The 25823-nt window shown below is 40.9% G+C and overlaps 3 protein-coding genes and 2 non-coding genes across 11 annotated transcripts in view; 1 reads left to right on the top strand and 4 right to left on the bottom strand.

Moving 5' to 3' along the window:
- The window catches only part of SMG6 (SMG6 nonsense mediated mRNA decay factor), a 225046-nt gene extending 224828 nt beyond the window's left edge, over window positions 1-218 (bottom strand). For both annotated transcript variants that reach the window (XM_028519086.2, XM_028519087.2), the window contains exon 1: window positions 28-218. In XM_028519086.2, the coding sequence (XP_028374887.1) occupies window positions 28-115 (88 nt within the window). In that variant the 5' untranslated portion in view covers window positions 116-218. The remainder of the gene's footprint in view (window positions 1-27) is intronic.
- SRR (serine racemase) lies at window positions 208-15153 on the top strand. 6 transcript variants are annotated; one of them, XM_036034406.1, is made up of 10 exons: window positions 208-404; window positions 4742-4968; window positions 8359-8470; window positions 9911-10089; window positions 11485-11608; window positions 11795-11898; window positions 13042-13161; window positions 13292-13366; window positions 13853-14062; window positions 14360-15138. In XM_036034406.1, exons 4-10 carry the CDS (start codon window positions 9922-9924, stop codon window positions 14573-14575), a joined length of 1017 nt encoding a protein of 338 aa, XP_035890299.1. In that variant the 5' UTR covers window positions 208-404; window positions 4742-4968; window positions 8359-8470; window positions 9911-9921; the 3' UTR covers window positions 14576-15138. The 6 variants fall into 6 exon arrangements, with proteins under 6 accessions (XP_035890299.1, XP_035890296.1, XP_028374886.1 ...); XM_036034403.1 differs by lacking the exon at window positions 8359-8470 and adding an exon at window positions 1095-1174; XM_028519085.2 differs by lacking the exon at window positions 8359-8470.
- TSR1 (TSR1 ribosome maturation factor) lies at window positions 13396-25769 on the bottom strand. Its single transcript, XM_028519082.2, has 15 exons — window positions 24725-25769; window positions 24435-24538; window positions 23881-24100; window positions 23629-23763; window positions 22873-23297; window positions 21719-21878; window positions 21136-21293; window positions 20585-20781; window positions 19289-19451; window positions 18829-18939; window positions 17785-17917; window positions 15936-16052; window positions 15399-15539; window positions 15224-15298; window positions 13396-15096 (listed from the first exon to the last, which is right to left on the bottom strand). The coding sequence occupies exons 1-15, from the start codon at window positions 24819-24821 to the stop codon at window positions 14918-14920; spliced, it is 2415 nt and encodes an 804-aa protein (XP_028374883.1). The 5' UTR covers window positions 24822-25769; the 3' UTR covers window positions 13396-14917.
- Window positions 17555-17649, bottom strand: LOC114504434. Its single transcript, XR_003685203.1, has one exon. It is a non-coding gene; the product is annotated as a small nucleolar RNA SNORD91 family (small nucleolar RNA).
- Window positions 18623-18715, bottom strand: LOC114504435. The gene has a single exon (XR_003685204.1). It is a non-coding gene; the product is annotated as a small nucleolar RNA SNORD91 family (small nucleolar RNA).
- Window positions 25770-25823: the final 54 nt, after the last annotated feature.

Below are 25823 nucleotides of genomic sequence, written 5' to 3'. Positions count from 1 at the left end.
GCCCAGGAGCTGGGCGGTGCGACTTACCTCTGCTCCCAGCCTGCGGAGCCAGAGTGGCCAGGATCCCTCGCAGCTCAGACGCGGAGATTCGGACACGCTCCAACCCTTCCGCCATCTTCGCCGCTGCTGCAACAGCTGCAGCTACTCCACCGCCGCCGCGCGCAGCCAGGAAACCACGACGGACGGGTGGTGCGCGCTCACCCACCTCCCACCCCTTTCCCCGCCCCCTCCCGCCCTCCTCCCCAAACGACGGTGGCCGCACTGGGAGGAAAAACATTCAGGCACTTCTGTGGGGAAGACTCCGAACGTGAGCCTGGGCGTGGGAGGCGGCCACTGCGCATGCGCAGAGGTGGTGTTGGTGGAAGGTGAGCTGAGGCTGGAATTGGAGGCGCGGCGCTTTTGAGGTGAGGTGAGGCCAGGCGAAGTCAGGATAGGCAGGCGGTGGCGGCGGTGGCGGCGGCGGCGGCGGCGGCGGCGGCCGCTGTCGTTGCTGTGGTGGTCAGCGAAATTACTGGTGCTGGTAGAGGGCTCGGGTTGACAAAGACAACCCACAATCCGGCCTCCTTCCCTCATCTTAGGCCAGAGTCTCCCACCACAGGGCTGGACTAGTGCCCCAGGCCTTTATTTTGAGACCTTAAAGATCTTGTAAGAGTAATTATTGTTATCCCCGCTACCTCCACCCACTCCCCAAATGTGAGGAAGCGAAATCTTAGAGAACCTTACTGCATATTACCTGAGGTGATACAATTGATGAGTACCAGATCTAAGTATTCTCCTTTATGGCAAAGTACATCCCCAAACCTCTTGACTTTTTCTTTTAAAAGTACAATGTAGTTGGCTCTTGCTGATGGGAGGGTTTGTGTGGAAGTAAATCAGGAGGTATTATAAGTCGGTTTGTGAATTTCTATACGATTGGATTCTTGGAGAAATTACTTGACTTCCCTGGAGTTCAGGTAGATTTTTTTCCCCATCTTTAAATCAGGAGACTGGTACTTGAACTGCTTGTTCAGTAGCTCCTCTTCAGAACTGTGATGAAACGCCGTGCCCCAAGGCTGCTGCTTTCCTCCACCTGTTGCTCCTTCCAATCCCTACAGGCTATTGAACCTCTACACCAGGGGTGTCCAACCTGTGACCCTGGGTGGCTATGAATGTGGCCCAACACAGAATTGTAAATGTATTTAAAACCGTTTTTTTGCTCATCAGTTTTTGTTAGTATTTGTTACTTAATGTGTGGCTCAAGACAACTCTTCTTCCAGTGTGGTCCAGAGACGCCAAAAAGTTGGACACCCCTGCTTTTAAATAGTTATGAATTATTCCTTAGAGTGGGCCTAAAGGATTTGAATAATCTCTGATGAAATTCATTCAGTTCCTATTATGTGACAGACACTTGCCACCAGAAGGTTAAGCAGACATATAAAGTCAGTAAGATACAGGAAAAGATTCAATGGTCCAAAAGTAGGGGAGTGAAATACTACTCAGCCATAAAAAGAAGGAAATCTTACCTTTTGCAAAAGCATGGATGGACCTGGAGAATATTATGAGTGAAATGAGCCAGTCAGAGAAAGCCAAGTACCATATGACTTCACTCATATGTGGAATATAATGGATCTAGATTATTTTATTTATTTATTCATTTATTTTAATCATTACCCAAGGATATTTTTATTGATTTGAGAGAGAAACATCAATCAGTTGCTGCCCATACACACTCCCACCAGGGATTGAATCTGCAACCTAGGTGTGTGCCCTAACCAAGGATCATACCTATAGCCTTTTGGTGTAAGGATGACACTCCAACCAACTGACCTGCCTGGCCAGGGCAAATCCATCTTATTTTTAAACTAACAAACTAGAAACAGACTCATAGATACAGAGAAGAGACTGACAGCTGTCAGAGGGGAAGCAGGTTGGGGGCCTGTGTGGGTAGGGGATAGTGGTAAAGGGATTAAAAAAAAAGTCATAGACAGGGATAACAATATAGTGATTACCAGAGGGAAGGAGAGGTGGGGGAGGTGGAAGAGAGTAAAGGGGATATATGGTGATGGAAGGAGACTTGACTTGGGGTGGTGAACACACAATACGGTGTATAGATGATGTGTTATAGAATTGTACACCCGAAACCTATGTAATTTTACTAACCAGTGTATCCCCAACAAAAATCAAATAAAGGGGAGTGATTTGAGTGGTCAGCACAAATGACAGTCTTTAAAACATAAGAAAGAAATAGGAAGGAAGGTTCAGAATTGGAGAGGACATTTCATCAGTTGGGGTTTTTTTTGTTGTTTTTTTTTTGAGATGAAAAAATAATCTGAAGAAAACTTGTGTAAACAGGAAAAACACTGTTGCCAAATTAATGCAGTAGTGTCAGTGAACTGCAGGTGAGACATGCCAGAAGTTAAACCAGTTCAAGAAAATTTACCAGAACTTAGAATGAAAATATAATAATAGACAAAACTGTTAAAGGTTAAGGATAGGAGACATGGAGAATGGATCCAGAAAACTTATAATCAAATGTGAACTCCAGAAGGTGATAACAGAATTGACTATGGAGGAGCATTAATCAAAGAGATAATACAAGAAAATTCACTAAGTGGATAGAAAATTTTGAATTTAAGATTTAAATTCACCCTGATGGATTAAGCACCAGCCTGTGAACCAAAAGTCGCTGCTTCGATTTCTGATCAGGGCACATGCCTGGGTTGTGGGCCAGGTCCACAGTTGGGGGCATGTAAGAGACTACAACCCATGTATCTCTCACACATCATTGTTTCTCTCCCTCTTCCCTTCCCCTGTCGCTAAAATTAAATAAAATAAAATCTTTAAAAAATGATTTAAATTCAACCTTCAGATTTAAAGGGCTCATGAAATATCAGGTAAAAGTAAATGAAAAGACAACCATATTTTAGACCTGTATCAAATGAAAGCTTCTGAGTTTAAAGAATTGAAATATGACCTTGGCCAAGTAGCTCATTTGGTTTGAGCATCATCTCAATACACAAGATTGTGGGTTTGGTCCCTGGTCAGGGCACAACCAATGAATGCATAAATAAGTAGAACAAAAAATTGATCTCTCTCTCCCCCCCCTTACCTTTCTCCCTCCTTCCCTCCCTCCCCCTCCCTCCTTCAGAATTTCTCCTCCTCTCCCTCTCTTCGTGTCCCTTACTCTAAGAATCCATTTTTTAAAAATTCTTTAAAAATTTTTTTCCAAAAAAAAAAAAAAAATTTTTTTCCACCACTTTAAAAATTGAAATATGTGTTGACATGGAACAGTTTTCAAGCTGTTATGTTAGCTTTAAAAAATACTAGTTGCAGAATACAGAAGTAAACAAAAGTACATTTACAGCTGTGAGTATGGGAAACACAATGTTTATTTTTGTATTATTATGTATTAATTACTGTATTTTCCATACAAACAACTGTAATCATACTTTTGTCCACCCCTGTGTGTACAGTATGGCTCTGAGTGCAGCAAAACCTATTTATTGCATATAAATTTCTATATAAATTTATCAAAAGTTGTGGAAGAATACACACCAAACTTTTAAAGTGGTTATCTTTGTGGAAAAGAGTCAATTTAATGGAAAAGACTGAAAGACCTATATATTTTTATAATGTTTTAAATGATTACAGTAGGGATTTGATCACATTATGAGAGTAATCAATAAAACAACAAAGCATATTTGGATAATGGGGGATTGAGGATTTCAGTTTCTAAAAACAAAAATTGGACAGGTCATGATTGCTGAGCATAAAGTAGTAAAACGAGTAATGAATAACCACAAATTTAAAAATTGTAAGCATTTGGAAAATTTTTTAAACACTAATTTTAATTAACTAATGGGTCAAAAAAGTAAAACTAAGATCATGGGTTCTTTAGAAGCTAAGGTTAATGAAAATATTGTACACAAAACCTGTGGTATATTATTAAAGCAATATTCAGGTACTTTTATTATTAATTTTAATAATAAAATGGAAATTACAAGGAACATAGAAGAAATAAAATCAGAAATTAATAAGGGAAAAGAACAGTACTTGATAAATTGAAGAGCTCATTCTTCAGGAATAAAGTAGACATTAAAATAGACACATTTCTGGCAACAACTACAAAAAAGCTAAAGAACATCCTCCCAGATGTCTCATAAGTAATTCAAACTTAGCTCATCAAATCTCTGATTTTCCTAAAATACTTATTTATTTGTCAGTCTTATATCTCAATAAATTACCACCGAGACAAAACCCAGGAGTTCTCCTTGTCTCTCTCACTTGCCACATTCAATCCAGTATTAGGATCTGTCTCTTCTATATCTGTAGTGGACATTTACAGAATTCTTCACCTCAACATTTTCCTCTTTTCTCTGGAAAACTGCCCCTCACTCACAGAAATGCTTTCTCTTTTTGTCTTTCTCTTTCTTTCCTTCTTACTTCCTCCCTCCCTCTATTTGCTTTTACTTTTCCCTCAGGTGCAGAAATTTAATGCAATCATACTGTTTGGTTCCCATCATCAAAGCCTTTCTCAATTTATCTTTTTTCCCTTCATTCCAATTTCCATTATGTTCCTACCCTCCCCACTTAAGTCATCACTCTAATATGCTTGAAATATGTCCTTGGATACATGTATATTTTTTAATAATATATAGTATGTTATGTATGTATGTATTTTAAATGTACATTATTGATATTGTTATAGGAATCATTCTGTTTCTTTTTCATGTTTCTGTACATACTTCTGACTATTGCATAGTGTTGTCTTAAATGACCTCACACCCTTGGCCACTGATCCTGGGCCAAGATGGGCCAATCAGAGTCCTTACCCAGAATTTTTTGAACTGAAACTAAGAAAGAAAATCCCTCTTCAGTGTGGAAGCCATAAAATGTAAAACACAGGAGCTGTCAGCAGCCATGCATCCTGCCATGTGGAACTGATCTGCAATGAAAAAGAATGAAGCTGACATGCAGAAAGCAGCAGAGGTGAGAAGCAATCAGAGAGTCCTGGAAAATCTCAAATTCCTGGTTCCAGTTGTTCCTGAAGGTCCATATCCCTACCCTTCCCATTGTTTAATTCTTCCTTTTGTTCCATGAGCCAATAAATCTCACCACCTTTATCTCATGCGTATGCCAGTTCAAACTGGAGTTCTATCACTTGCAGCCAAGAGGCCTAATTATAATCTCCAACATGTAACTTTTTCTCTGTGTTTTTTTAGTTGTGGTTAATTACAAATAATATGAAATATATCATCATAACCATTTTTAAATGTACAGTCCTATAGTGCTAATACATTCATATTGTTATACAACCAATTTCCAGAATTCTTTTCATCTTGCAAAACTGAAACTATACCCTAATGCTATAAGTTTCCTGCCCTTTCCCCCAAGCGTCTGGCAACCACCATTCTACTTTCTTATGAATTCGACTGCTCTAGGTACCTCACATAAGTGCAATCATAAGTATTTGTTTGTGTCTTTATTTCACTTAACATAAAATCCCCAAGATTTGTCCATGTTATAGCATGAACAACATTCCATTTCGTTAAGGCTGAATAATACTCCATTATATGTATATATCAGATTTTGTTTACCCATTCATCTGTCAATAGATACTGGGGCCCTGGCTGGTGTGGCTCAGTGGGTTGGGTGTCATCCCACAAATGAAAAGGTCACAGGTTTGATTCCTGGTTAGGGCACATGCCTGGCTTGCAGGTTTGCTCCTCAGTCAGGCCACGTGCAAGAGGCAACCATTGATGTTTCTCTCCCTCTCTTTCTCCCTCCCATCTCCTCTCTCTGGAATTAATTTAAAAAAAAAAAATAAGAGATAGTTGGATTGCTTCCACTTTGGACTATTGTGAATAATGCTGCTATGAACCTAGGTGTACAGATATGTCTTTGAGATCCTCTTTGAATTCTTTTGGGTATACACCCAGAAGTGGAATTGCTGGATCATATGGTAAACCTGTTTAATTTTTTGATGGACTACCATGCTATTTTCCATAGTAGCTACACCATTTTACATTCCCACAAACAGTGCACAAGAGCTCCAGTTTCCCCACATCCCTGTCAACTCTTATCTTCTGTGTTTGTTTGTTTTTTAAATAATAGTCATTCTAATAGGCATAAGGTAGTATCTCATGGTTTTGATTTGCATTTCCCTAATGATTGGTGATGTTGAGCATCTTTATTCGTGTACTTGTTAGCCATTTGTATATCTTTGGAAATGTCTATACAAGTCCACCCATTTTTTTTTAAGATTTTATTTACTTATTTTTAGAGAGAGGGAAAGGGAGGGAGAAAAAGGAAGAGAAACTTCAATGTGAGAGAGAAACATGGATCACTTGCCTCATGCACACCCCCAATCAGGGACCTGGACCACAACCCAGGCATGTGGCCCCACCGGGAATTAAACCAGAGACCTTTCAGTTTGCAGGACAATGCCCAACCCACTGAGCCACACTAGTCAAGGCTCACCCATTTTTTAAGTAAGGTTTGTTTTTCCAAAATGTATCTTGAGTGTTTATTTTTTTTCTACCTTCACTTTCGCCATCCAGGTCCCTCTTGTCTTTCATGTGGACAACTCTTAACACTACTTAGCTGAATTGACTGATACCACTCTTATCTCTTTCCTTTTCATTCACCATAATGAGAGTGATTTTCTGAAAATATGAATTCCAACATGTCACTTACCTGTTCAAAATTCTCCATTGGCATTCTATTGCTCTTAAATAAAATCACTCTCCCTTACAAGTCATTGTCCCTTACAATCTAGACCCTGCCAACCAACTTCACTCTCACCTCTTATCACATTCCCCTTTGATCACTATTTTCAGATACACTGCCCTCCTTTTAGTTCCTGGAATATGCCAACCTCTTGTCCTTAAAGCCTCACCCATGTTTTTCCCTCTACCTGAAACACTTTTCTTCTTACTTGCCCATTCATCTTATGGGTCATAACTCAAATTTCACTTCTCCATAGAGGACCTTACCTGATCTAAATAAGGCCCCATATTATAGTATCCTATCATAACACTGTTTCCTAGTATTGCCTATTGCTATTTGTAAATACATGTTCATTTTGGGATTATTACACATCACTCCACTAGATCGTAAGCTTCATGAGGGCAGAGACAAGTCTATTTGTCTAACACTACTTCCCCAGACCAAACAGTATCTGACACATAGAAGGTGCTTAATATTTCATGACTGAATGATTGAGTGAATACCACAGATATAAAGAGTACTTAGAAATATTAATATGTATAACTTTATACTAATTTTAAATTAGACATTATTTTGCTAAAAATATGTTACTGAAATTAATTCAGGAGGAGGTGGCAAATCTATATTAAACCAGTAACCATGAAGTCACTGAAAAAGTTACCAGCGGGATATTTTTAAACTTTTTACTTTCTAGATTTTATTTGTTTTTAGAGAGAGGGATGGGAGGGAGAAAGAGAGGGAAAGAAACATAAGAGATATAAGAAACATTGATCCTGACCTGCAACCCAGGTGTGTGCCCTGACCTGGAATCAATGGGCTACCCTTTCCCTGTGTGAGGACATGCAATCAATTGAGCCACACTGGTCAGGGCCACCAGAGGGGTATTTATAAGGTAAAGACAAATGACTTATAGATAGCATGATTACTTGAAGAATGAACTATAAAATTATTAGATGTAATAAGATAGTCTATTAAATATCTTATTACATGATAACTATGCAAAATTATTAGCTTTTATATATGTCACCAGTAAGCAATATAAAAATCAAAGGAAAGAAATATCCCAAAAGCAACAAAAATGTACTTAGGCAGAAATTTAATCATCTATACAGGACCCAAATATACTATAAAAACTTTACTGAGAAACCTAAAACAAAAAGACTTCACTAAATTTTACTTTACTAAATTTACTTTCAATTTTACTAAATTGAAAGACACCTATGTTTGTGGACAGGAAGACTCTTTTTTAAATGTAAGTTACACCCCCAATTCATTTGTTCATTTTACAGTGGAATTTCTGACAACCTTAATAAAGGATGTCTAATGTCCCTTTGGAAGAATTATTTGTGAGAAAAGCCAATAAATTTTCAAATGAGTAATCAGGGAAGAACATAATACAATGAACAACTGAAAAAGGAACTGGCAGCCTGATAAATGGAACAAAATATGAAGTCCAGATGAGCCCAAACATTAATAAAAATTTAATTTTGATAAATGTAATGTTTCAAAGGAATAAGATGATTCAGCCAGTAATGGTGTGGTAAAGATTCATGGAAGAATAAGTGTCCAATAGATATACAGGAAAAAATGTTCAATCACTGTTTAAAGAAAACGAAATTCTAACTACTAGACATTTCATTAAATTGACAGATAAAAATGATATTGCAAAGATGAAGGAAAATGGACATTCCTTGCAAACTGCTGTTGGGAGTATAAAATGGGATAATCTACAACTCTTCTGGAGATCAATTTGGCGGTGGGGGTGGGTATCAAATATCTTAGATGTGTGCATGCCTTTTGATGCAAAATACCATTTAGTGGGATCTACCCAAAGCATGTATGGAAATACACAAAGATCTTGCAACAACACTATTATTCACTACATCATTATTATAGCCCCCCCCCAATCTAAATGTTCAACAACAGAGTTATGTAAAACTATAGTTGTTGTTGTTTTTTAAAGAAGAAGTACTATTAAGCCATTTTAAAGGTTGTATAAGCCCTAACCAGGTAGCTTAGTTGTTTTACAGCACCGTTCTAATACACCAGGGTTGTGGGTTCAATCCTTAGTCAGGGCACAACAAGAGTCAAGCAATAAATAAGTGGACAACAAATCAATATTTCTCTCTATCTCCCTTTCTCTCTCTAAAAGCAATAAATTGTTTAAAATGTGCATAAATATACCTATTGATAAGCAAAGATCAATATTCATAATACTTTTTTAAAAAAGTTACCAAACCTGTCAAGTTTTGTTTGCATATATATGTGAGTCTGGAAAGATAAACACCAGAGCTTAGAAAGCAATTGTGTTTGGGGAGGAAGATTAAATTCTATTTTTCTATTGACCATGCATTGCTTTTGTTAGTTAATAAGAAAAAACAAAGAGAAGTGTTATGGTTAAATACTACAATAAAAGTACTGAAAATGGAGGCATAATACAGTTACTGAAAATTATAATTATGAAAACTTTGAAGAAATTGAGCCAAATGGAGGAGTAAACAAAATGTTATTTTTTGCTTTGTCACATAAAGTATGTATATTGAAAAAAATGGAAACAGAAAATGATCATAATTTACTATGATAGGATTGTAGGAAATTTTTCATTGTTAAATACTTTTTTGAAATAAAAATTTATAGAAGATTTTGAATGCAGTTCTTTATAAAGATGGAAATATCAAGTGATGGATGATATGGGTAAGACGTGAAATTTAAGCCTTCCATACTCATCACCAATTACTTCCTATAAAGCTTCATCAGAAAAAAAACAACAAAAAACCTTGTATTTACTAAGAAACTCAGCTTCAAGATAAGTTCCCTTCTATACAAAGATTCTAGAGCCATAGTAATGGAGACAGTTCCCACATTAACACGACAGGTCCAAGGCCTATTTTCCTATGTTAGGCATATTCTTGTATTTTTTAAATATTTTGAGTAGTTTAAATTTCATATCAAAATTGATCCAGAGGTAGAGATTTTCCATAAGCCTCCCTGCTCCACACATGCATAGCCTCTCCCATTATCAACATCTCTCACCAGAAAGGTACATTTGTTATGGTTGAACCTACCTTAACACATTACTACCTCAAGTCCATAGTTTACACTGTAGTTCACACCTATATATTCTATGGAGCTGTTTTGCATTTTCAAAACCTTTTCAATGAACACATCTTGGACTTTGCTTTTACCCCTTTTTTATTCTCAGGTTTCAGAACCATGTGTGCTCAGTACTGCATCTCCTTTGCTGATGTTGAAAAAGCTCATATCAACATTCGAGATTTTATCCACCTCACACCAGTGCTAACTAGCTCCATTTTGAATCAAGTAACGGGACGTAATCTTTTCTTCAAATGTGAACTCTTCCAGAAAACTGGATCTTTTAAGGTAAAAATCCCTTTTGATAGTGTGTCATGTATCTTTTCAACCCCTTTTCATATATTAAATTTATTTGATCCTCCTGACTACCCAGTGAGGTAGACAGAATTCATGTTTTTATAACTGAAGAAAGGAAACTAGAAATTTTCCTTTGATCAACTTCTAGTTACTCAGCATCAGATGTTGAGGAGCCACTTTTACACAATCTCAACACTGCTTATAATTAGGGTGATATAGTTTACTGACTAAATTTGGACATGAGAATGAAAGAGGGAACTTCTAGTAATTAAATGGAGACAGCAGACTCTAGACCGTTGCAAGGTAAGATGGGCACGTGTGACCACTGCATAACCCAGTGTAAGCACTCACTTGGTGTCAACTTGCTATTCATTGTTACCTTATTCTGAATATAAAATGTCAACCCAACTAAATCCTCGTGTAATCTTATTACACAAACTATGTCAGTGTCTTTCCTATGCAAAAAGATAAGACTCTGTTGTTGACTCATTACCTGGATTTTCTAACCATTAGTTGAACTTTAAGATCCTTTCAGGTAAAAATCTGAAAGCATTTAGTACTGTGTCAGCACCTGTGAAGTGGTAGCTCTAGGACTTCAAGAATCTACCTTTCCTCCCTCCCATCAACTGAAAGCTTTTATACTAAAACAGGAAAAAACTCTCCATTCTCTCTTGCCCTTTGCTTCTGCCATGGCTTATTGGGCACATATACAGTAGGCCTTGACCTACATCCACCTTGCAGGGAAAGACAGGCTGGTCAACAAATAGGCTTACGAGGACTGTCTTAAGAGAGAGTCTTAAGAGAGGCCCTTTTCAAAGTGCCATGAAAGAACAGAGAATGAAGCGACTTATTTTGCCTGGGAGATCAAGGAAGTTAACATGTTTGATCCAAGCTTTACAGGATGAGTACTTTTAACCAGATCATGGAGTGGGTGAAAATACTACAGGCAGAGTATGAGCATGCTTAGAGGTACAGGAGTGTGAGCTAACCTGGTAGGAGGGAAACTAGAAGCAAATTTGGATGGCTACAACACTGAGAGGGGCAGTACATGTGTTTCAAAGGCTGCATGCAACTTGTACAAAAAAAAAAAAAGCAAAGAAAAAGATAACCTTTGTTTTTAAAAGATCACTTTCATAACCTAGTGGAAATATTAGAGGAGAATGATCCTTAAAGTGGGATCAGTTGAGGTTTGGTAACATGCAAGCAATGAGGCCTCACCAATATAGTGGCAGAGACACATGCGAGGTATTTAGGAAGTAGAATTGGATAAGATTTAGTGATAGACTGGATGTATGGTGTTAGGAAGAGAAAATCTAGTAAAGCTCCTTGGTTTTTTGAAAAGAAACTTTAATCAAATACATACATTTCACTTTCCTCTTTTTCTAGATTCGTGGTGCCCTCAATGCAATCAGAGGTTTGATTCCTGCCACTTCAGAAAGGCCCAAAGCTGTTGTTACTCACAGCAGTGGAAATCATGGCCAGGCTCTTGCCTATGCTGCCAAATTGGAAGGTACTTGATTTCTCAGGGTATTGGGTAGGATCATTAGAAGTGGAAAAGTATCCTTACTTTCAGTGAGATTAAGGATAGCTGTGGGAAGAAGTAAATGAGCATGTATCTGATTACAAGAGACTCAACAGAAATTTCTATCCTAAATTCTCCAGATTTGTACTAACTGAATGTGTTTCTCCATCTCAGGAATTCCTGCTTATATTGTGGTGCCTCAGACAGCTCCCAACTGTAAAAAACTGGGAATACAAGCCTATGGAGCCTCTATAGTGTTCAGTGAACAGAGTGATGAGGTGAGAAAGAGAGCAATGTTCAGTAACACCTTAAGTTTTCACTGTCAAATGAGACTTCCTATCTTATCAGGTATTCCTTTTCACTATTTTCCCTTTATCTAAATATTAGCATGCCCAACCTTTTCTCTATCTACACTTACTCAAATGATCTTATTAGTCTCATAGTTCAAAATACTGCCCACCTACATGCTAACTCAAGCCCTGACCTTTGCCTTTAACTCACATGTGTGTATCCAACAGCTACCTAGTGTTCGTTCCCTCTGGGATGTCTTAATTAGGCATCTCAAACTTGCTGTGTCTAAACCCAAACTGATTTTATTCACCCTCTACTACACTTCAGCCAGTTTCACCCATCTCAGTAAATGGCAACTTTAATCCTTCGAAGTTGCTAAAAAAAAAAAAAAAGTTGGAGTCATTTTGGTAACTCTTTTGCACCCCACATCCAAATCTTAGTTCTACTTTCAAAATATTTCCATAATCCAACTACTTCTAACAGCCTTTACCATTACTATGTAGATTAAGTAGCCTCCTAACTGGTCTCTTGTTTCTACCCTTCTCCCACTCGTCTGTTTTCAAACAGCAACCAGGTCTATCCATTCACTTAGAACTTGTCTTGTCGGCCCCAAATCCTCCAATGGTTTCCCACCTCATCCGCAGTGGAAACCGAAGTTCTTCCAACCACCTAAGGCCTAAATGAACTGGCCCATTTCCTATCTTTCCGATCTCATCCTACAGTTATCCTCCCCCAAACACTCCATGCCAACCACTTAGCAATCTCAGAAAGGCTAAGCACTCTACTTTGTAGTCTTAGCACTTGGAATTACTTTCACTGAAATATTCTAGATAGCAGGTCTGATTCACATCTATTAAAATGCCACTTTACCAGAGGGGCCCTTCCTAAGTATCCCGTATAAATGAACTTTTCTCCATAGCACGTAGACATAGCATTTGTTTACTTACACATCCCAGCCCTCCCCACTGTGTAGGCACACAACTCCCTTTAGCACAGGGACTGTTTTGTTCAGTTATGTCCCCAGTGCCCAGTCTCAAAAATGGAGGTGGCCAATAAAGCATTAAATGACTGAGTCTAACTTGTTGGAAACACTATTAAATACAAATCAAGTAAGCTAAATGTACTTCCAGGCCAGAGAAAAAGTTACAAAACAAATTATGGAAGAAACGGAAGGCATCATGGTACATCCCAACCAGGAGCCTGCAGTGATAGCCGGGCAAGGGACAATTGCCATGGAAGTGCTGAACCAGGTAAGCCTCGTCAGTTCTTACTGGGCTACTGGTAAATCTGATGTTTGGATGTAGAATCAACTATTTGCTATGTACATAGAAAACTGTTTTTTAATAGACCTATTTATACTTTACATTCTTCTCACTAAAGGTTCCCTTGGTAGATGCGCTGGTGGTACCTGTAGGAGGAGGAGGAATGGTTGCTGGAATAGCAATTACAGTTAAGGTGAGAAAACTCCTGGAAGACTCCCCACATTAGGCACAGAGGATTTTATTTCCCATCACAGTACACTGTGGCACCTGCTTAACATTTCCCCTAAATTGCTGTTCCTTCCCATCAATTCTTAGCACTTGAGATGGAAGACCCTTCTTCGCCTCACTACCCTTTTCTTAATCTGAGACTTTACAGCACAAAAGCAATTACAATGAGTAGCAGCCTATCCCAGTCCTTCCCCTGAATTCCTTCTCACCAACCTTTTATCCAAGCCAGGGGCTGTTTTCCCATTACCAATAGAACCAGATGTGATCTAGGCAACTGAAGGCCATCACTAGGCACACAATTTAAAGTGCTTTACAGTCATGTTTTCATTATGTTATCACAGAAAAGGCTCTTGCTTGGTTAGAAATGTGTTACCTGTACTGCCTCTTTTACTGCAGGCATGTAGGCAAAACACGTGGCTGGTGGTGATATGTCTAATATTCCTCTTTGTAGGCTCTGAGACCTAGTGTGAAGGTATATGCTGCTGAACCCTTGAATGCAGATGACTGCTACCAATCCAAACTGAAAGGGGAACTGACCCCCAACCCCTACCCTCCAGAAACCATAGCAGATGGTGTCAAATCTAGCATTGGCTTAAACACCTGGCCTATTATAAGGGACCTCGTGGATGATGTCTTCACTGTCAGAGAGGATGAAATTAAGGTGAGGTTCCAACAGGAAAGAAAGTAACAAAAAGAATGGAATAACTTTTTAACCAAAAGATACTTCTCTTCTATGTAGCAACTCATCCACTGGGGACTTGACTCATGACATGGGGGAGGGTGCCCTAGATATTGGGACAGCCCTCAACAGTAGCAGAGTTAGAATGAAAAAAACACAGATCTTCACTGGCAAGCATGTATGTATATACATGTATTAATTAGGCTTTAATTGAAAAGGCCCACCAACTAGGCTCTCCTCCCCCATTTCACTAATTATTACTCCCTTCTCTGCCAACAGTATGCAACCCAGCTGGTGTGGGAGAGAATGAAACTGCTTATTGAACCTACAGCTGGTGTTGGAGTGGCTGCTGTTCTGTCTCAGCATTTTCAAACCATTTCCCCAGAAGTAAAGAACATCTGTGTTGTGCTCAGTGGTGGAAATGTAGACTTAACCTCTGTAACTTGGATGAAGCAGGCTGAAAGGCCAGCTCCTTATCAATCTGTTTTTGTTTAATTTATCCATAAGGAAGAAATGGGTTTCAATGTCTCCAGACACTTGTTAATGTTGTTTCCTAGTCAGTGTTAAGTTCCCATCTTGCCATCTTAAACAGCTTTCAAAATCCTAATGGAGAGTGTTTATTTCAGTAAGATTTAATAGTTTTTTTGGATGAAGTAGCAATCAAAACACACCCATACTTAACTGAGACACCTTATCAAGGCCAAGAAAAACCTTTTGCAAAAAGGGACAGCAGACTTCTAGGCTGAAGTAGACACAAGCTTTGCCTAACTACAACCTGTAGATTCCCATCCCTAGGTTGCTAACTAGTAGCAATGAGACAGAATTCCACCAAATCCATTACTCCATGTCCACTTCTGGCATTTTTGAAGAAATCTCACTTTTCACCCAAGGTACTGGTTCTGGTACATATGGATCATACGTCCATTTGGGAAAAACTCGTTTATAGAGGTTCATCAGTACTGTGTCCTGAGATTTTAGCTTCCCATCAAAACTGCACTTCATATGGCCATGAGTACCTAGAAAGAAAACACAGCAAGCTGGTCAAATTAAAATAAAAATTTTTACTGATGGTCCTCTACCTCAATAGTGATTTAGTAGCACTGCAGAAATCTAGATCGTGTTCCAAATATCACTTTCTCTTACCTACAGGCTCCTTGATGTGTCCCCTGCGGCCCCACTTTGTCCTCAGTTCCACCGGTTTAAACCACAGCACATCCTCTTAGAATGAAACACAAAGACCAAGATGTGACATTTACCCTCAAAACACAAACCCAACCCTCACCCACATAGGCAATCAGATCCCCACCTTCACACCTACCTCTGTTGAAGAACATGTAACGCACTACTGCCATCTTAGTGAAAATTTTGAAAGGATGACCACTCAGAACAACTCTCTTGATGACCATCCTGTCTGGATCCACAGATAATAGGTGGCCTGTGGCAATGAGGCTGTGCATTCCTAAGGGGCAAAAGCAGAGCAGCGGGAGTCTACAGGCCAAAGCACTTACCGCTCTAGTCCACTTAAAGACCGCTGATAGACCTTAAGTATAGATGTACTATGCTGTCTTCCTGGGTCCATGGCAAATATCATTAAGTGATATTCCTACTGAGCGTGTCCCCAGAACTTGTCTGAAATATAGCACTCTGAGCAGTCTCTACCAATGAGCTCAAGTTTGCAAGCAAAATTAAACCCCATTTGTCATCTATGCCTTAGAACTATTGTGAGGCTGAGATTGGGACATTCTGAAAACTATCATCACCTTCATATCATTTGGCTCCCAAATGGAAATACAGAAACCCATGTTACATCAATTAGGGACCTGCAGGTCTGTTTACCTCTGGGAACTCAACTTACCATTGCTGTTCTGTTTGAAAAGCAGCACAGATGCAGGAGGAAGAGTGATGGGAGCATACACTGTCACCACCAGGGCCATGTCAGCAGTCAGGAATCTCTGAAATTTATGTTTATCCGCTGCCATAATAAGGGTTAAATAATAAAAACCAAAAACATTTAAAGGAACCATAGGTAACCCAGAGGCCCATGAAAATCTGTATTTCTGCAGCTTTTACACCCAAGGCAACTTGTGTTTCTTTACCCCATTAGATCTCAAAATATTTTCCTGCTTCAATATATCTGTAAGATACAACCCAACCTATCAGTGATTTTCCAACTAGAGACAGAATCTTGAAGCCTGGACTATATTTTTTGTTTAAAAAAGTTCTCCAGTGATTCTAATACATTCTACCCTTACCTCATTGGAGAATCAGTGCTTTATAGAGAACACGTCCACTAAATTGACACCTCTTAGTCTTGAGTGAGGACTGGCAATTATTTTCTATAAAGGGCCAGAGAGTAAGTATTTTAGACTTTGTGGCCATATGCTCTCTGTTCCCATTACTCAACTCTGTCACTGTAGCACAAAATAGCCAAGACATATTTTTTTTTAAAGGCAAAGTTGTGTTCCAACTTTACAAATAGTGAAACAGACTTGGCCCAACGGCCATAATTTGCTGACCTCTGATCTTGAGACCTATCTGAAGCTTCTGTTTTTACCTTCAATGAAACTCGGCTCCTTTTTTCAATGCTAAAGTAGAGGGTAATAAAATATGTTAAGGGAAAGAACAGTTAATCCCTCATTTAGACAGCATGGCTGATGCGAACAGAAATTGCCCAGAGTTCCCACACTAATATTGTCTTCATCATTTTCATCTGGCCATTGCTGAGCTAAGGGTGTGTAGGTGATGTTCACAAGCCCCCAAAGTTAGTACAAAACTGCTCCCCACTCCTAATATGTAGTACAATAATTTTTGCCACCAAAGTGTCCTTGGTCACCACTCTCCAAACACCCATCCAGTCTCAACATCTCAGAAGCCACACATGTCTTGCTTTATCCAACTGTGGGCAACCCACTAGCCTTCACCAACACTGCCACTGGTGTATCAGATGCTAAGGGTTCCACATTTCGACACACCAGTTTTATACAGTGGCCAACTCTGATTAAAAATCTATTTTGGGCCCTGGCTGGTGTGGCTCAGTGGACTGAGCGCCGGCCTGTGAAACAAAGGGTTGCCGGTTCGATTCCTAGTCAAGGCACATGCCTGGGTTGGCGCCAAGTCCCCAGCAGGGAGTGCAAAAGAAGCAACCACACATTGATGTTTCTCTCCCTCTTTTTCCCTCCCTGCTTCCTCCCTAAAAGTAAATAAATAAAATCTTTTAAAAAAATATCTACTTTGGGGGCCTTGTGTAGTGTGGCTCAGTGGATTGAGTGCCGACCTATGAACTAAAGGGGCACCAGGTCCATTTCCTGTTAGGGTACATGCCTGGGTTGCAAACCAGGTTGATCCATGTTTCTCTCTCACATCAATGTCTCTCCTCCTTTCTTTCTCTCTCCCTTCCCCTCTCTGAAAATGAATAAATAAATACACACACACACACATAATTTTTTTAAACCTATGTTGGAATAAATATGCTCATGATAAAGAAGCCTCAGTATCACACAGAAGTTGCATCACTGGGATGCTTCAGACAGGTTCAGACATTTTGAATGAATACATCATTGGCTCCTAAACCACCGTATTGAAAATATCTCTAACCCAGAGGCCTAGAATTTGAAAGTGTGTACTCTATACTTCCCCACCAATAGTTACAGGCCCCCAGAAGACAACAGGATAGACAAGAACCCAGGAAGTTCCCCACTGCTTACCTGCAGTGTGCTGAGAAAATAAAGGGGAGGCTCGGAAGCGCCTGAACCCACAGTGGAAGATCAACTCCTCTTTAGCTTTTACAGGTTCAGTGTTGCCAGGATGCCGACTTACTACCATATTCAGTACTGACATCTAGGGGCCATGTAAGGAAAAGAGTACTTCATATCTAGAACAGCTTAACCTGAAAGGTGGCAAACAAAACTAACAGCTTCAGATTCACTCTAAGAACTGACGACCCTGCCCTGGCTGATATGGCTCAGTGGACTGAGCGCTGGCCTGTGAACCAAAGCATTGTTGGTTTGATTCCCAGTCAGGATCCATGCCTGGGTTGCAGGCCAGGTCCCCAGTTGGGGGTGTGTGAGAGGCAACCACAACACACTGATGTTTCTCTCCCTCCCTTCCCCTCTCTCTAAAAATAAATAAAATCTTAAAAAAAAAAAAAAAAAAAGACAATGCTAATCCATGGTGTAGTACAGATGATGAGAGAGATTCACTTTTTACCTCCACCAACAACTGGCATTTGAACTGAACACATGCTGGTTTTCACAGCTCTCACTTACCCTCTATACTAGTTGACATTCCTGTGTCTAACATGCAAGGGCTCAACATCTGCCACATGGTCAGTGACTTCAAGGCACTCACTCAAAACCACATTCATTCAAGCCCCTTCTCTTCCTCAACCCTTACTCTCACTGACTGAAGGCCAAGAGTCTCACATAACTCCAATCTACATGACTGCTGGCCGTCAAGAGAAAAGAGATCTATACCTTGGCAAAAACCCTCTTTGTTTTTAAGCTGCCAACCCTTGGTTAAAATCTGATCTGACAAATATAATCATCTCAGAGAAGTCTCAGCACCACACAGGCTGCATCACTGAGATGCTTCAGACAGGTTCAGACATGTTGGGTTAAACCATCATTGACTTCTCTATCATCCCTGTTCCTAATCCAATGAGCAAAATGCCAGTCATAAATAAAATTTTAGACTGTCAGGAAAAACTGGTCAGAAATCTTCATAACTCCCATTTCCCGCAAGATACTAACCTTCTGTTCATGAGGGAGTAAAGAAAATGCGATCAAGGGTGCCCCTCGTTGGAAGTGCTCAGCCACAGAGACAGGTACTTCAGAGACATGAAGTGTGACATACCAGCCGACCTGCCAGAAGAAGGCAGGGCACAATCACACATTTACCCTTAAGGCCTCAAAAATGACGAAACAGTTCTCCAAACACGTTAACAGTCTCATACTACCCTAAAGCCAACCCTCGCCCTTCAAAACTGCCTTTCACAGATGCCTCAAACCCCCAGATTAAACTTTTCTAGTTAACATTTCTGATACCTCTTTGCTCCCAATATCACTCTTATCAATGATCCAGCAGCACGTCTAATTCAGGTGTGGACAGCACAAAACTAAATAAGGAACTTTTCCCAAGAGAAGTGAAGGAGGGGGCACCCTGGCAAACAGAAACTAATTGCAGAGGTCAATAAAGGAAGAAGGCAGGTACCTCGGCTCCTTCAACCTCTTTTTCCTCAATTCCTTTAAAGACGCGTTTCCTGGTATTAGTAAAGTTCTGAAACTGGAAGATCCGAGCATAATCTCGAGGAAGGTTTTCCTTAGGGTCCCATGGAGATGTGCGGAAGCTCTTGAGGCCTCTGTATTTCTGAAATCTAGAACATAGGAGATTTTGAAAAAATTCTAGTCAAATTTATACGGATATACCGTATAAATTGACTTGACTTTCACTCAAGTCAATAAAATGGCCAAGGCTCTAACTTAAAGTAACTGTTATCAGTATCTCTCAAGATAACGTAACAGCCTAAATCAGGACCACACTCCAAAAACAGTTTTTAACAAGTATTTCTAAACCAAACCCAAGCTTCTCACTGACAAAGGATGAAGTATTTACAGTGGCTCACTGGTACCTGTCAGGGAGTGGCTCCTTAACCTGAGGAACACGGTCCTTGATGAAAGGCTTACTTCTCTAATATCCAACAAACTCTCTGGGTTTAGTCAGACTGACCCCCAGAGCAGAAATGATCACCTGCACCTTCATGCTTTTATTTTTGTGGTTCCACCCAAACTCCCCCAAATCTCCAAACACTACTTCAATTGAGTATTAGTTCACATAGGAAGCATTTGTAAATTAATCTTAGTATTTCTCATTCATTAAAGTATTATAACATTATTCACCTATACCACACAGTTTAGAATTTAATAATGCATTACTGCTTCCTGTATGTATGTTTTATCTTCCCATATAGAATGTTAGCTCTTCAGAGGCAGAACCGTTTTTTTTTTAAGAATTTATTTATTTATTTTTCAGAGAGGGGAAGGGAAGGAGAAAGAGAGGGAGAGAAACATCAGTGTGTGGTTGCCCCTCGCACGCCCCCAGTTGGGGACCTGGCCTGCAACCCAGGCATGTGCCCTGGCTGGGAATCAAACCAGCAACACTTTGGTTCACAGGCCCATGCTCAATCCACTGAACCACCCCAGCCAGAGCCAGTTTTTTTCTTTTTTAAGATTTAATTTTTTTTTAGAGAGAAGGGACGGGAGGGAGAAAGAAAGGGACAGAAACAATGATGTAAGAAACATCCTAAGCACCCCAAGTGGGGAACAAACCCACAGCCCAGGCATGTGCTCTGACTAGGAATAGAACTGGTGACCTTTCGCTTTGTGGGAAGTTGCCCATCCAACTAAACCATGCTGGTCAGGGCTGTTGTTCTTCTTTTGCATCACACTGACATAGCTCTGAGACACATACATTTTAAGCTAAAACTTATTGATTTTAGACTTGACTGACCGAATTCTAGCAGCCACGTCACGGGGCGTATCTACTTCATCTGGAAACATCTCTTCCAGTCTTTCTTGTTTATATTTCTCCAGCATTTTTTCCTCAGCCTCTTCATCAACTTTCTCATCATACAGATCATCACGCACAGACTCTCCTATAGTCATAGTTTCACATTCCTCCTCTTCCTCCTCTTCACTGCTCTCATCCTGTGGAATAAGGTTACACTTTCAGGGGGGTGGGCTGGGATGGGGGTAACGGGCAGAAAACTGTACTTGAACAACAATTAAAATTAAAAATAAAAATAAAAAAGATTATACTTTCAAAAGAAACCCATACCTACATCTACCCTAAAAGACTGAAGCTAAGAATAAAATAACTTTATTAGACACCTAGTCCAAACTGTTTCAATGCTAAAGGACTCAGTCATAAAATAAGTCTCATTCCCGACAACTACAAAGTCATTTTTGAAAAACTGACCACACATGCACCTCAAGGTTAGGACTGCACTTTGCCTTGCATTTGGCTGTACACAGAAGTATCTGATCGGACCATTTCCTTACCTGAGATTCCTCTTCCATGAAATCCTCATGCTCTATATCATCATATTCATCTCCTTCCCCACCACTTTCGCAATCCTCATCCAAAATCCATTCAGCTTGGTAACTGGATGTTCCTTTGGGAACCTTCTTTACCACCTTGGAATTTTCCTTCAAGATGTCTGTAAAAGCCCAAACAAGTAATGATATACCTCCTTTCCCCTATTACTTTGGGTATTCTCACCTAATCCAGACACTAGAAATTCTAGCTGACACTATGAGCAAAACAAACTACTACTTCCAAATTTAATTCAGCTGCCTCAAAACTAGCAATACTCATACAACTAAATAAACCTTGTAATGAATCCAAAGTTATTTATCTGTTCATTAGAAAACAATAACAAGTGATTTTGAAAAACAGAGCAAAGCAGTGTGCTTAATGCAAACTTCATAGCATTCAAGAGAAGAATGAAAAGAAGAAGAAACAGACCTCCAAATACATTCTCATCCCACTCTACTTTACTGGATCCTGACTGTGAGCAGCTAGGCAAACCCCATAATTTCAGGCCATATGAATTACTGGAAAAACAAGCTTGCCACTACCAACCATTTGCCTCACTCAGTTCCTCCTCAGTGGGCCAGGTTTGCTCCCCCTCCATTGGATCTGGGATAACCTCTGTTTGCAAAGATTCTTGTCTGTCAGGGTCTGCTTTCATTAAGACCTTAAGGTCTTCCTCCATATCAGCTACAGCATCTGTAGTACAAATCTAAAAATGCAAAGCAGGTGATGGTCAGTCAAACATTAACCAAAAATCTACTAGTCTAACATAGTAACCAGACTATCTGAAAATAACATAGACCTCAATAGAAGATGAATGAAATAAAATGAAACAAAAGCTTGTGGAGTTTTTACAAATGGCTGTTTCCTAGCATTTTAAGTCTACTCGTAAACCTCTGCTTGGCTCTTGAGGTTTTTCATAATTTGGCCCCACTTATATCCGTTTATTACATACTTTATTCCCATCGAGCTGATTTCTTCAGAGTTCAAAGACACCCTTTGACTCATCATTATGCTAGGATGTTATCTCTACATTCTAGGATAGTCTTTCATCTAACACTCATAAATCCCATTCATCCTTCTCAACACCTGGCTGAAGTCTGATATCTGTGAAGCTTGTCAGTCTTTCTCAACTCCCACAACAGGTCTGTACCTCACCCACACTTTCTCAATCTTTACTTCACTTGTTTGCCATTTCTTTCCTGATCTAATTGTCTGAGGAAAGAGACTACATCTTGTGTCTTCTATAAACTCAGAGCCAACTGCTGTATAAGGCATCTACAGAGTGCTGGATGGATAAACATGTAACATAGCAATATATTAGTAGTCTACTAGTACCTTACTTCAAACTAGCAGTCACCTGAAGGGACCAGGGTAGTTGTCTAGGCATGCAGACTACATTCTCTGAAACTAGTTCCCATCCTATACCAGCTTACAGATGAATTTACAACACAGTCTTTAAGAATATCAATCTTCCTGGCTGGCATAGCTCAGTGGATTGAGCTCGGGCTGTAAACCAAAGTGTCGCAGGGTCGATTCCCAGCCAGGGTACATGCCTGGGTTGCAGGCCATAACTACCAGCAACCACACATTGATGTTTCTCTCTCTCTCTCCCTCCCTTCCCTCTCTAAAAATAAATAAATAAAATCTTAAAAAAAAAGAGTTCCATTAAAAAAAAAAGAAAAAAAGAATATCAATCTTACCTCCATTGCCATGCCTGGGTTCTTTTGGGATTTGATCACTCTAGGATTTAAAGGGAAAGGGTCCATAGGGGCATCTATCTGTTTCATCTGGAAATCACCATGTCCAATGATATGCAGCAAGCTATTTACATCCATAGCCTGCCCACGAATATAGCCTGAAATTTTCAAGGTCCCCACCAAGTTATTCTCTTCATTAGGCACAAAGTCAGCATCATGAGCAAATAGGTAGGCCCGCCGATCTCGAAAGGCAAGATGCCGTTGCTTTTGGTTAGCCAACTGCCTAAGCAGCATCCCTGCCTCCTGCTGAGTGTCTAACAAAAGGAGTTTGTCATCTGGAAAGCGCTTCTCCACGACTTTACTTAGCTTCTTTCTGGCATCTATTTGTTTCTTTGGTGGGAGGCCTGAAATCCCCTGGATTGCTAGTGCTGTGAGCAAAAGAGAAAAGAGCTTTATGACCTCTTGCTTCACTACATGAAAATCCCCCAAGCAAGTTCACAAACAAGCTAACAGTTATGAGTCTAGAGATCATTGGAAAACCCGACACTCAGCTACCTTAAATTACAAAGTAAAACCAAACTTTATACTTTTCTTCATCTGGGCAAAGGGCAGCCCAGAAATAAAAAGGCACCTTGTACAAAATAATATTGAATGTAAACTGTAATCAAAAAAATTTTAAGCACCTTGAAACAAATTATAGGCGCACAATAAATGCTAAATCACTTCTTCCATGGTCTCTAATATTCGCAAATCACTTACTATAGGTGGGAAGGCCCTGGGCAAAGAGGCAGGAAAGGCAATAATCCCCAGTACTATCCCAGCCTTCTAGTGGATCAAGAAGGAACAGGATGGTATCAGCCACTTTAGCCAAGTCTAGTACAGTGTGCAGATCCCCTAAATATAGAAAACAAAGTTAGTAGGAAGAGGTGGTCAGTCCCAGCACATATTAACAAAAAAAAAAATATCACCACTACTCAATACATAATGACAGAAAATACTGTATACTCTAACCTGGACTTGCAGATGTGAACAACCATCGATGTTTTAAGATGGGGCATAAGAGCATAAAGCTGTGGGTGCTTCCCCGTTCATTCAAGTGTACTGTTCCAGTGTCTCTATCCTGAAGCAGCCGAAAGGCCTCTGGCAGAGAAATCCTATTGTGCAGGGGCACCACGAGTACCTGATGAGGAGGGCCATCCTTGCTGCCCAGCTGTCTCTTCTCTGCCAGAACCTGAAAATACAAAGGACCAGAGAATACCTCAATGTTTTAGTACTTCATTCTAGTACTGCCTTTCCAACAACAGTATGGATGCTCTACTCTTCCCCCCCACCCACCCCTCCCGAATCTCTCTTGTAAAACGCGACACGTGTATCAACGAGTGGGGGCAGGATCTCGGACCAAAGCAAAGAATGCTCTAGCATGAGTCTAGACCTGCACACTGAGACGTGCTCTAGGGTTATTATCCACCTCCGGTCCCTTCTCAGGGTCACATTTTCTAGTACCAGTCATTACTCGCCTAGGACGATTGTGAAGCCCCACCATCCCCAGTTCCTGCTTCTCTCACCGCCTCCTTCTTCTGCTTTCGGAGCTGGCTGGCGCGATGCCTCTGGTCTACTCTGCTGAGCTCCTTTCTCACCTTCTTACTTAGGCTTTTCAGTGCTAGACGGCCTGGAGGGAGATCATAAAGGGATTCTGTGCCAGACACCAGAAGGAAATGAAGAAAGGGGTCTTCTTTCCACCCATCTAGCGCCTTTAAGCTGGGTCCAGGCCGGAGATAGGAGTTGAGTTTCCGCAAGGACAAAAGCAGTTAAAATAGACTCAGCAGCCCACCTTCCTCCAACCCTCTATTCTCACCCTTGCCATCCCGCTGCGCGGATCCGCGACCCCGATGCCGCCCGCCTTTATGAGCTTTATTCTGCTGCTTGAGCGGACCAGAGCGGTGGGCTGCCATGCTGTCACTCACGTGTACCAAGTCAGCACCACTTCCTGTCCGGACCGGGAACTTCCGGTTCCGTCTTTGGGGGCGTGTCCTCTTCGTGGCTGGACTAGGGATCCGCCCGTCTTCTCGCGAGGGTCCTTCCTACCAGCCTGTCTTAGCGCTGCCTTCGCGTCTCCACAAAACCGCTTAGTAAACTTTTCCCACGCGGCTGTCTGCGGTTAGGGGCTTTAAAACGGCGAATGTAGACTTTAAGTTTGCGCTTTTAGCCCCGGAGGGCTGTTTTGCTCCCCTGTATTTTCAGTTTTTGCTCTATCGAGTTGTATCACTTAGAAAGATGTTGAATGTAAGATTCTCCATTCGTGCGGCAAAGGACTGAGCCCCTCTTCTCAACTAGTTTTTTATACGCCGCACCTCAGTTTGCAGTAGCATGTGCTTTGTCACTTTGAGCAACCTTTTCTTACCGTCATTTTCTTCGTGGGCGTCTGCTACAGGCAAATAGCGTTGAAAGCGTTTCTTTAAACTTCACGACCTCTGTACAAGTTCCCGCGGGTCCCGGTTACCCCAACTCTCGCCCACCCCTCCAACAGAACTGCAAGACCGAACTGGGCCTGACGACCCCTACGGAGGAGGGAGTCTAGCCAGCCTCTTTAGGCTCAGGTCTTCTGCGCTCCCACTCCCTCTACCAACAATCTGCAACTGAGGGCAGGGGGCATAGACTAACGATGGAGCTCCGGCCTTTCAGCCAGAGGACTACTGCCTTCCCCATGACCAGAATCAAGGCGCTCTGGGCCCCTGGACCTTCCCGTCGGGAAAACGAGCGGGTAGAAATCAGGGGGGCGTCTAGCTGGATTGAGGCCAGCTCCCGCTCGAGCAACTTTCTCTTCAGCCAGCCGCAGGGTCCGGGGCGCGCCTCGCCTCCCCGCGGGTCCTAGTACAGGCCCAACTCCAGGCGCTCACAATGCGGGTTCGCGCCCTGGGGACTGGAGCCGGCGCGTTGCCATGACAGCGGCCGGC

The sequence above is a fragment of the Phyllostomus discolor genome, chromosome 8 (assembly GCF_004126475.2).
Source record: "Phyllostomus discolor isolate MPI-MPIP mPhyDis1 chromosome 8, mPhyDis1.pri.v3, whole genome shotgun sequence".
NCBI lineage: Eukaryota > Metazoa > Chordata > Mammalia > Chiroptera > Phyllostomidae > Phyllostomus > Phyllostomus discolor.
This window is presented reverse-complemented; position numbering and strand designations above follow the sequence as displayed.

Bases quoted from the DNA above. Each gene is read 5' to 3' on its own strand.
- SRR (XM_036034405.1), top strand. From the start codon at position 9,922: ATGTGTGCTCAGTACTGCATCTCCTTTGCTGATGTTGAAAAAGCTCAT. The intron at 10,090-11,484 runs GTAAAAATCCCT...CTCTTTTTCTAG, and splicing joins AGAAAACTGGATCTTTTAAG to ATTCGTGGTGCCCTCAATGC. The intron at 14,063-14,359 runs GTGAGGTTCCAA...CTCTGCCAACAG, and splicing joins TCAGAGAGGATGAAATTAAG to TATGCAACCCAGCTGGTGTG.
- TSR1 (XM_028519082.2), bottom strand. From the start codon at position 24,821: ATGGCAGCCCACCGCTCTGGTCCGCTCAAGCAGCAGAATAAAGCTCAT. The intron at 23,298-23,628 runs GTAAGTGATTTG...TTTTGCTCACAG, and splicing joins CCAGGGCCTTCCCACCTATA to CACTAGCAATCCAGGGGATT. The intron at 18,940-19,288 runs GTACCTGCCTTC...TTCTTCTGGCAG, and splicing joins AAGAGGTTGAAGGAGCCGAG to GTCGGCTGGTATGTCACACT.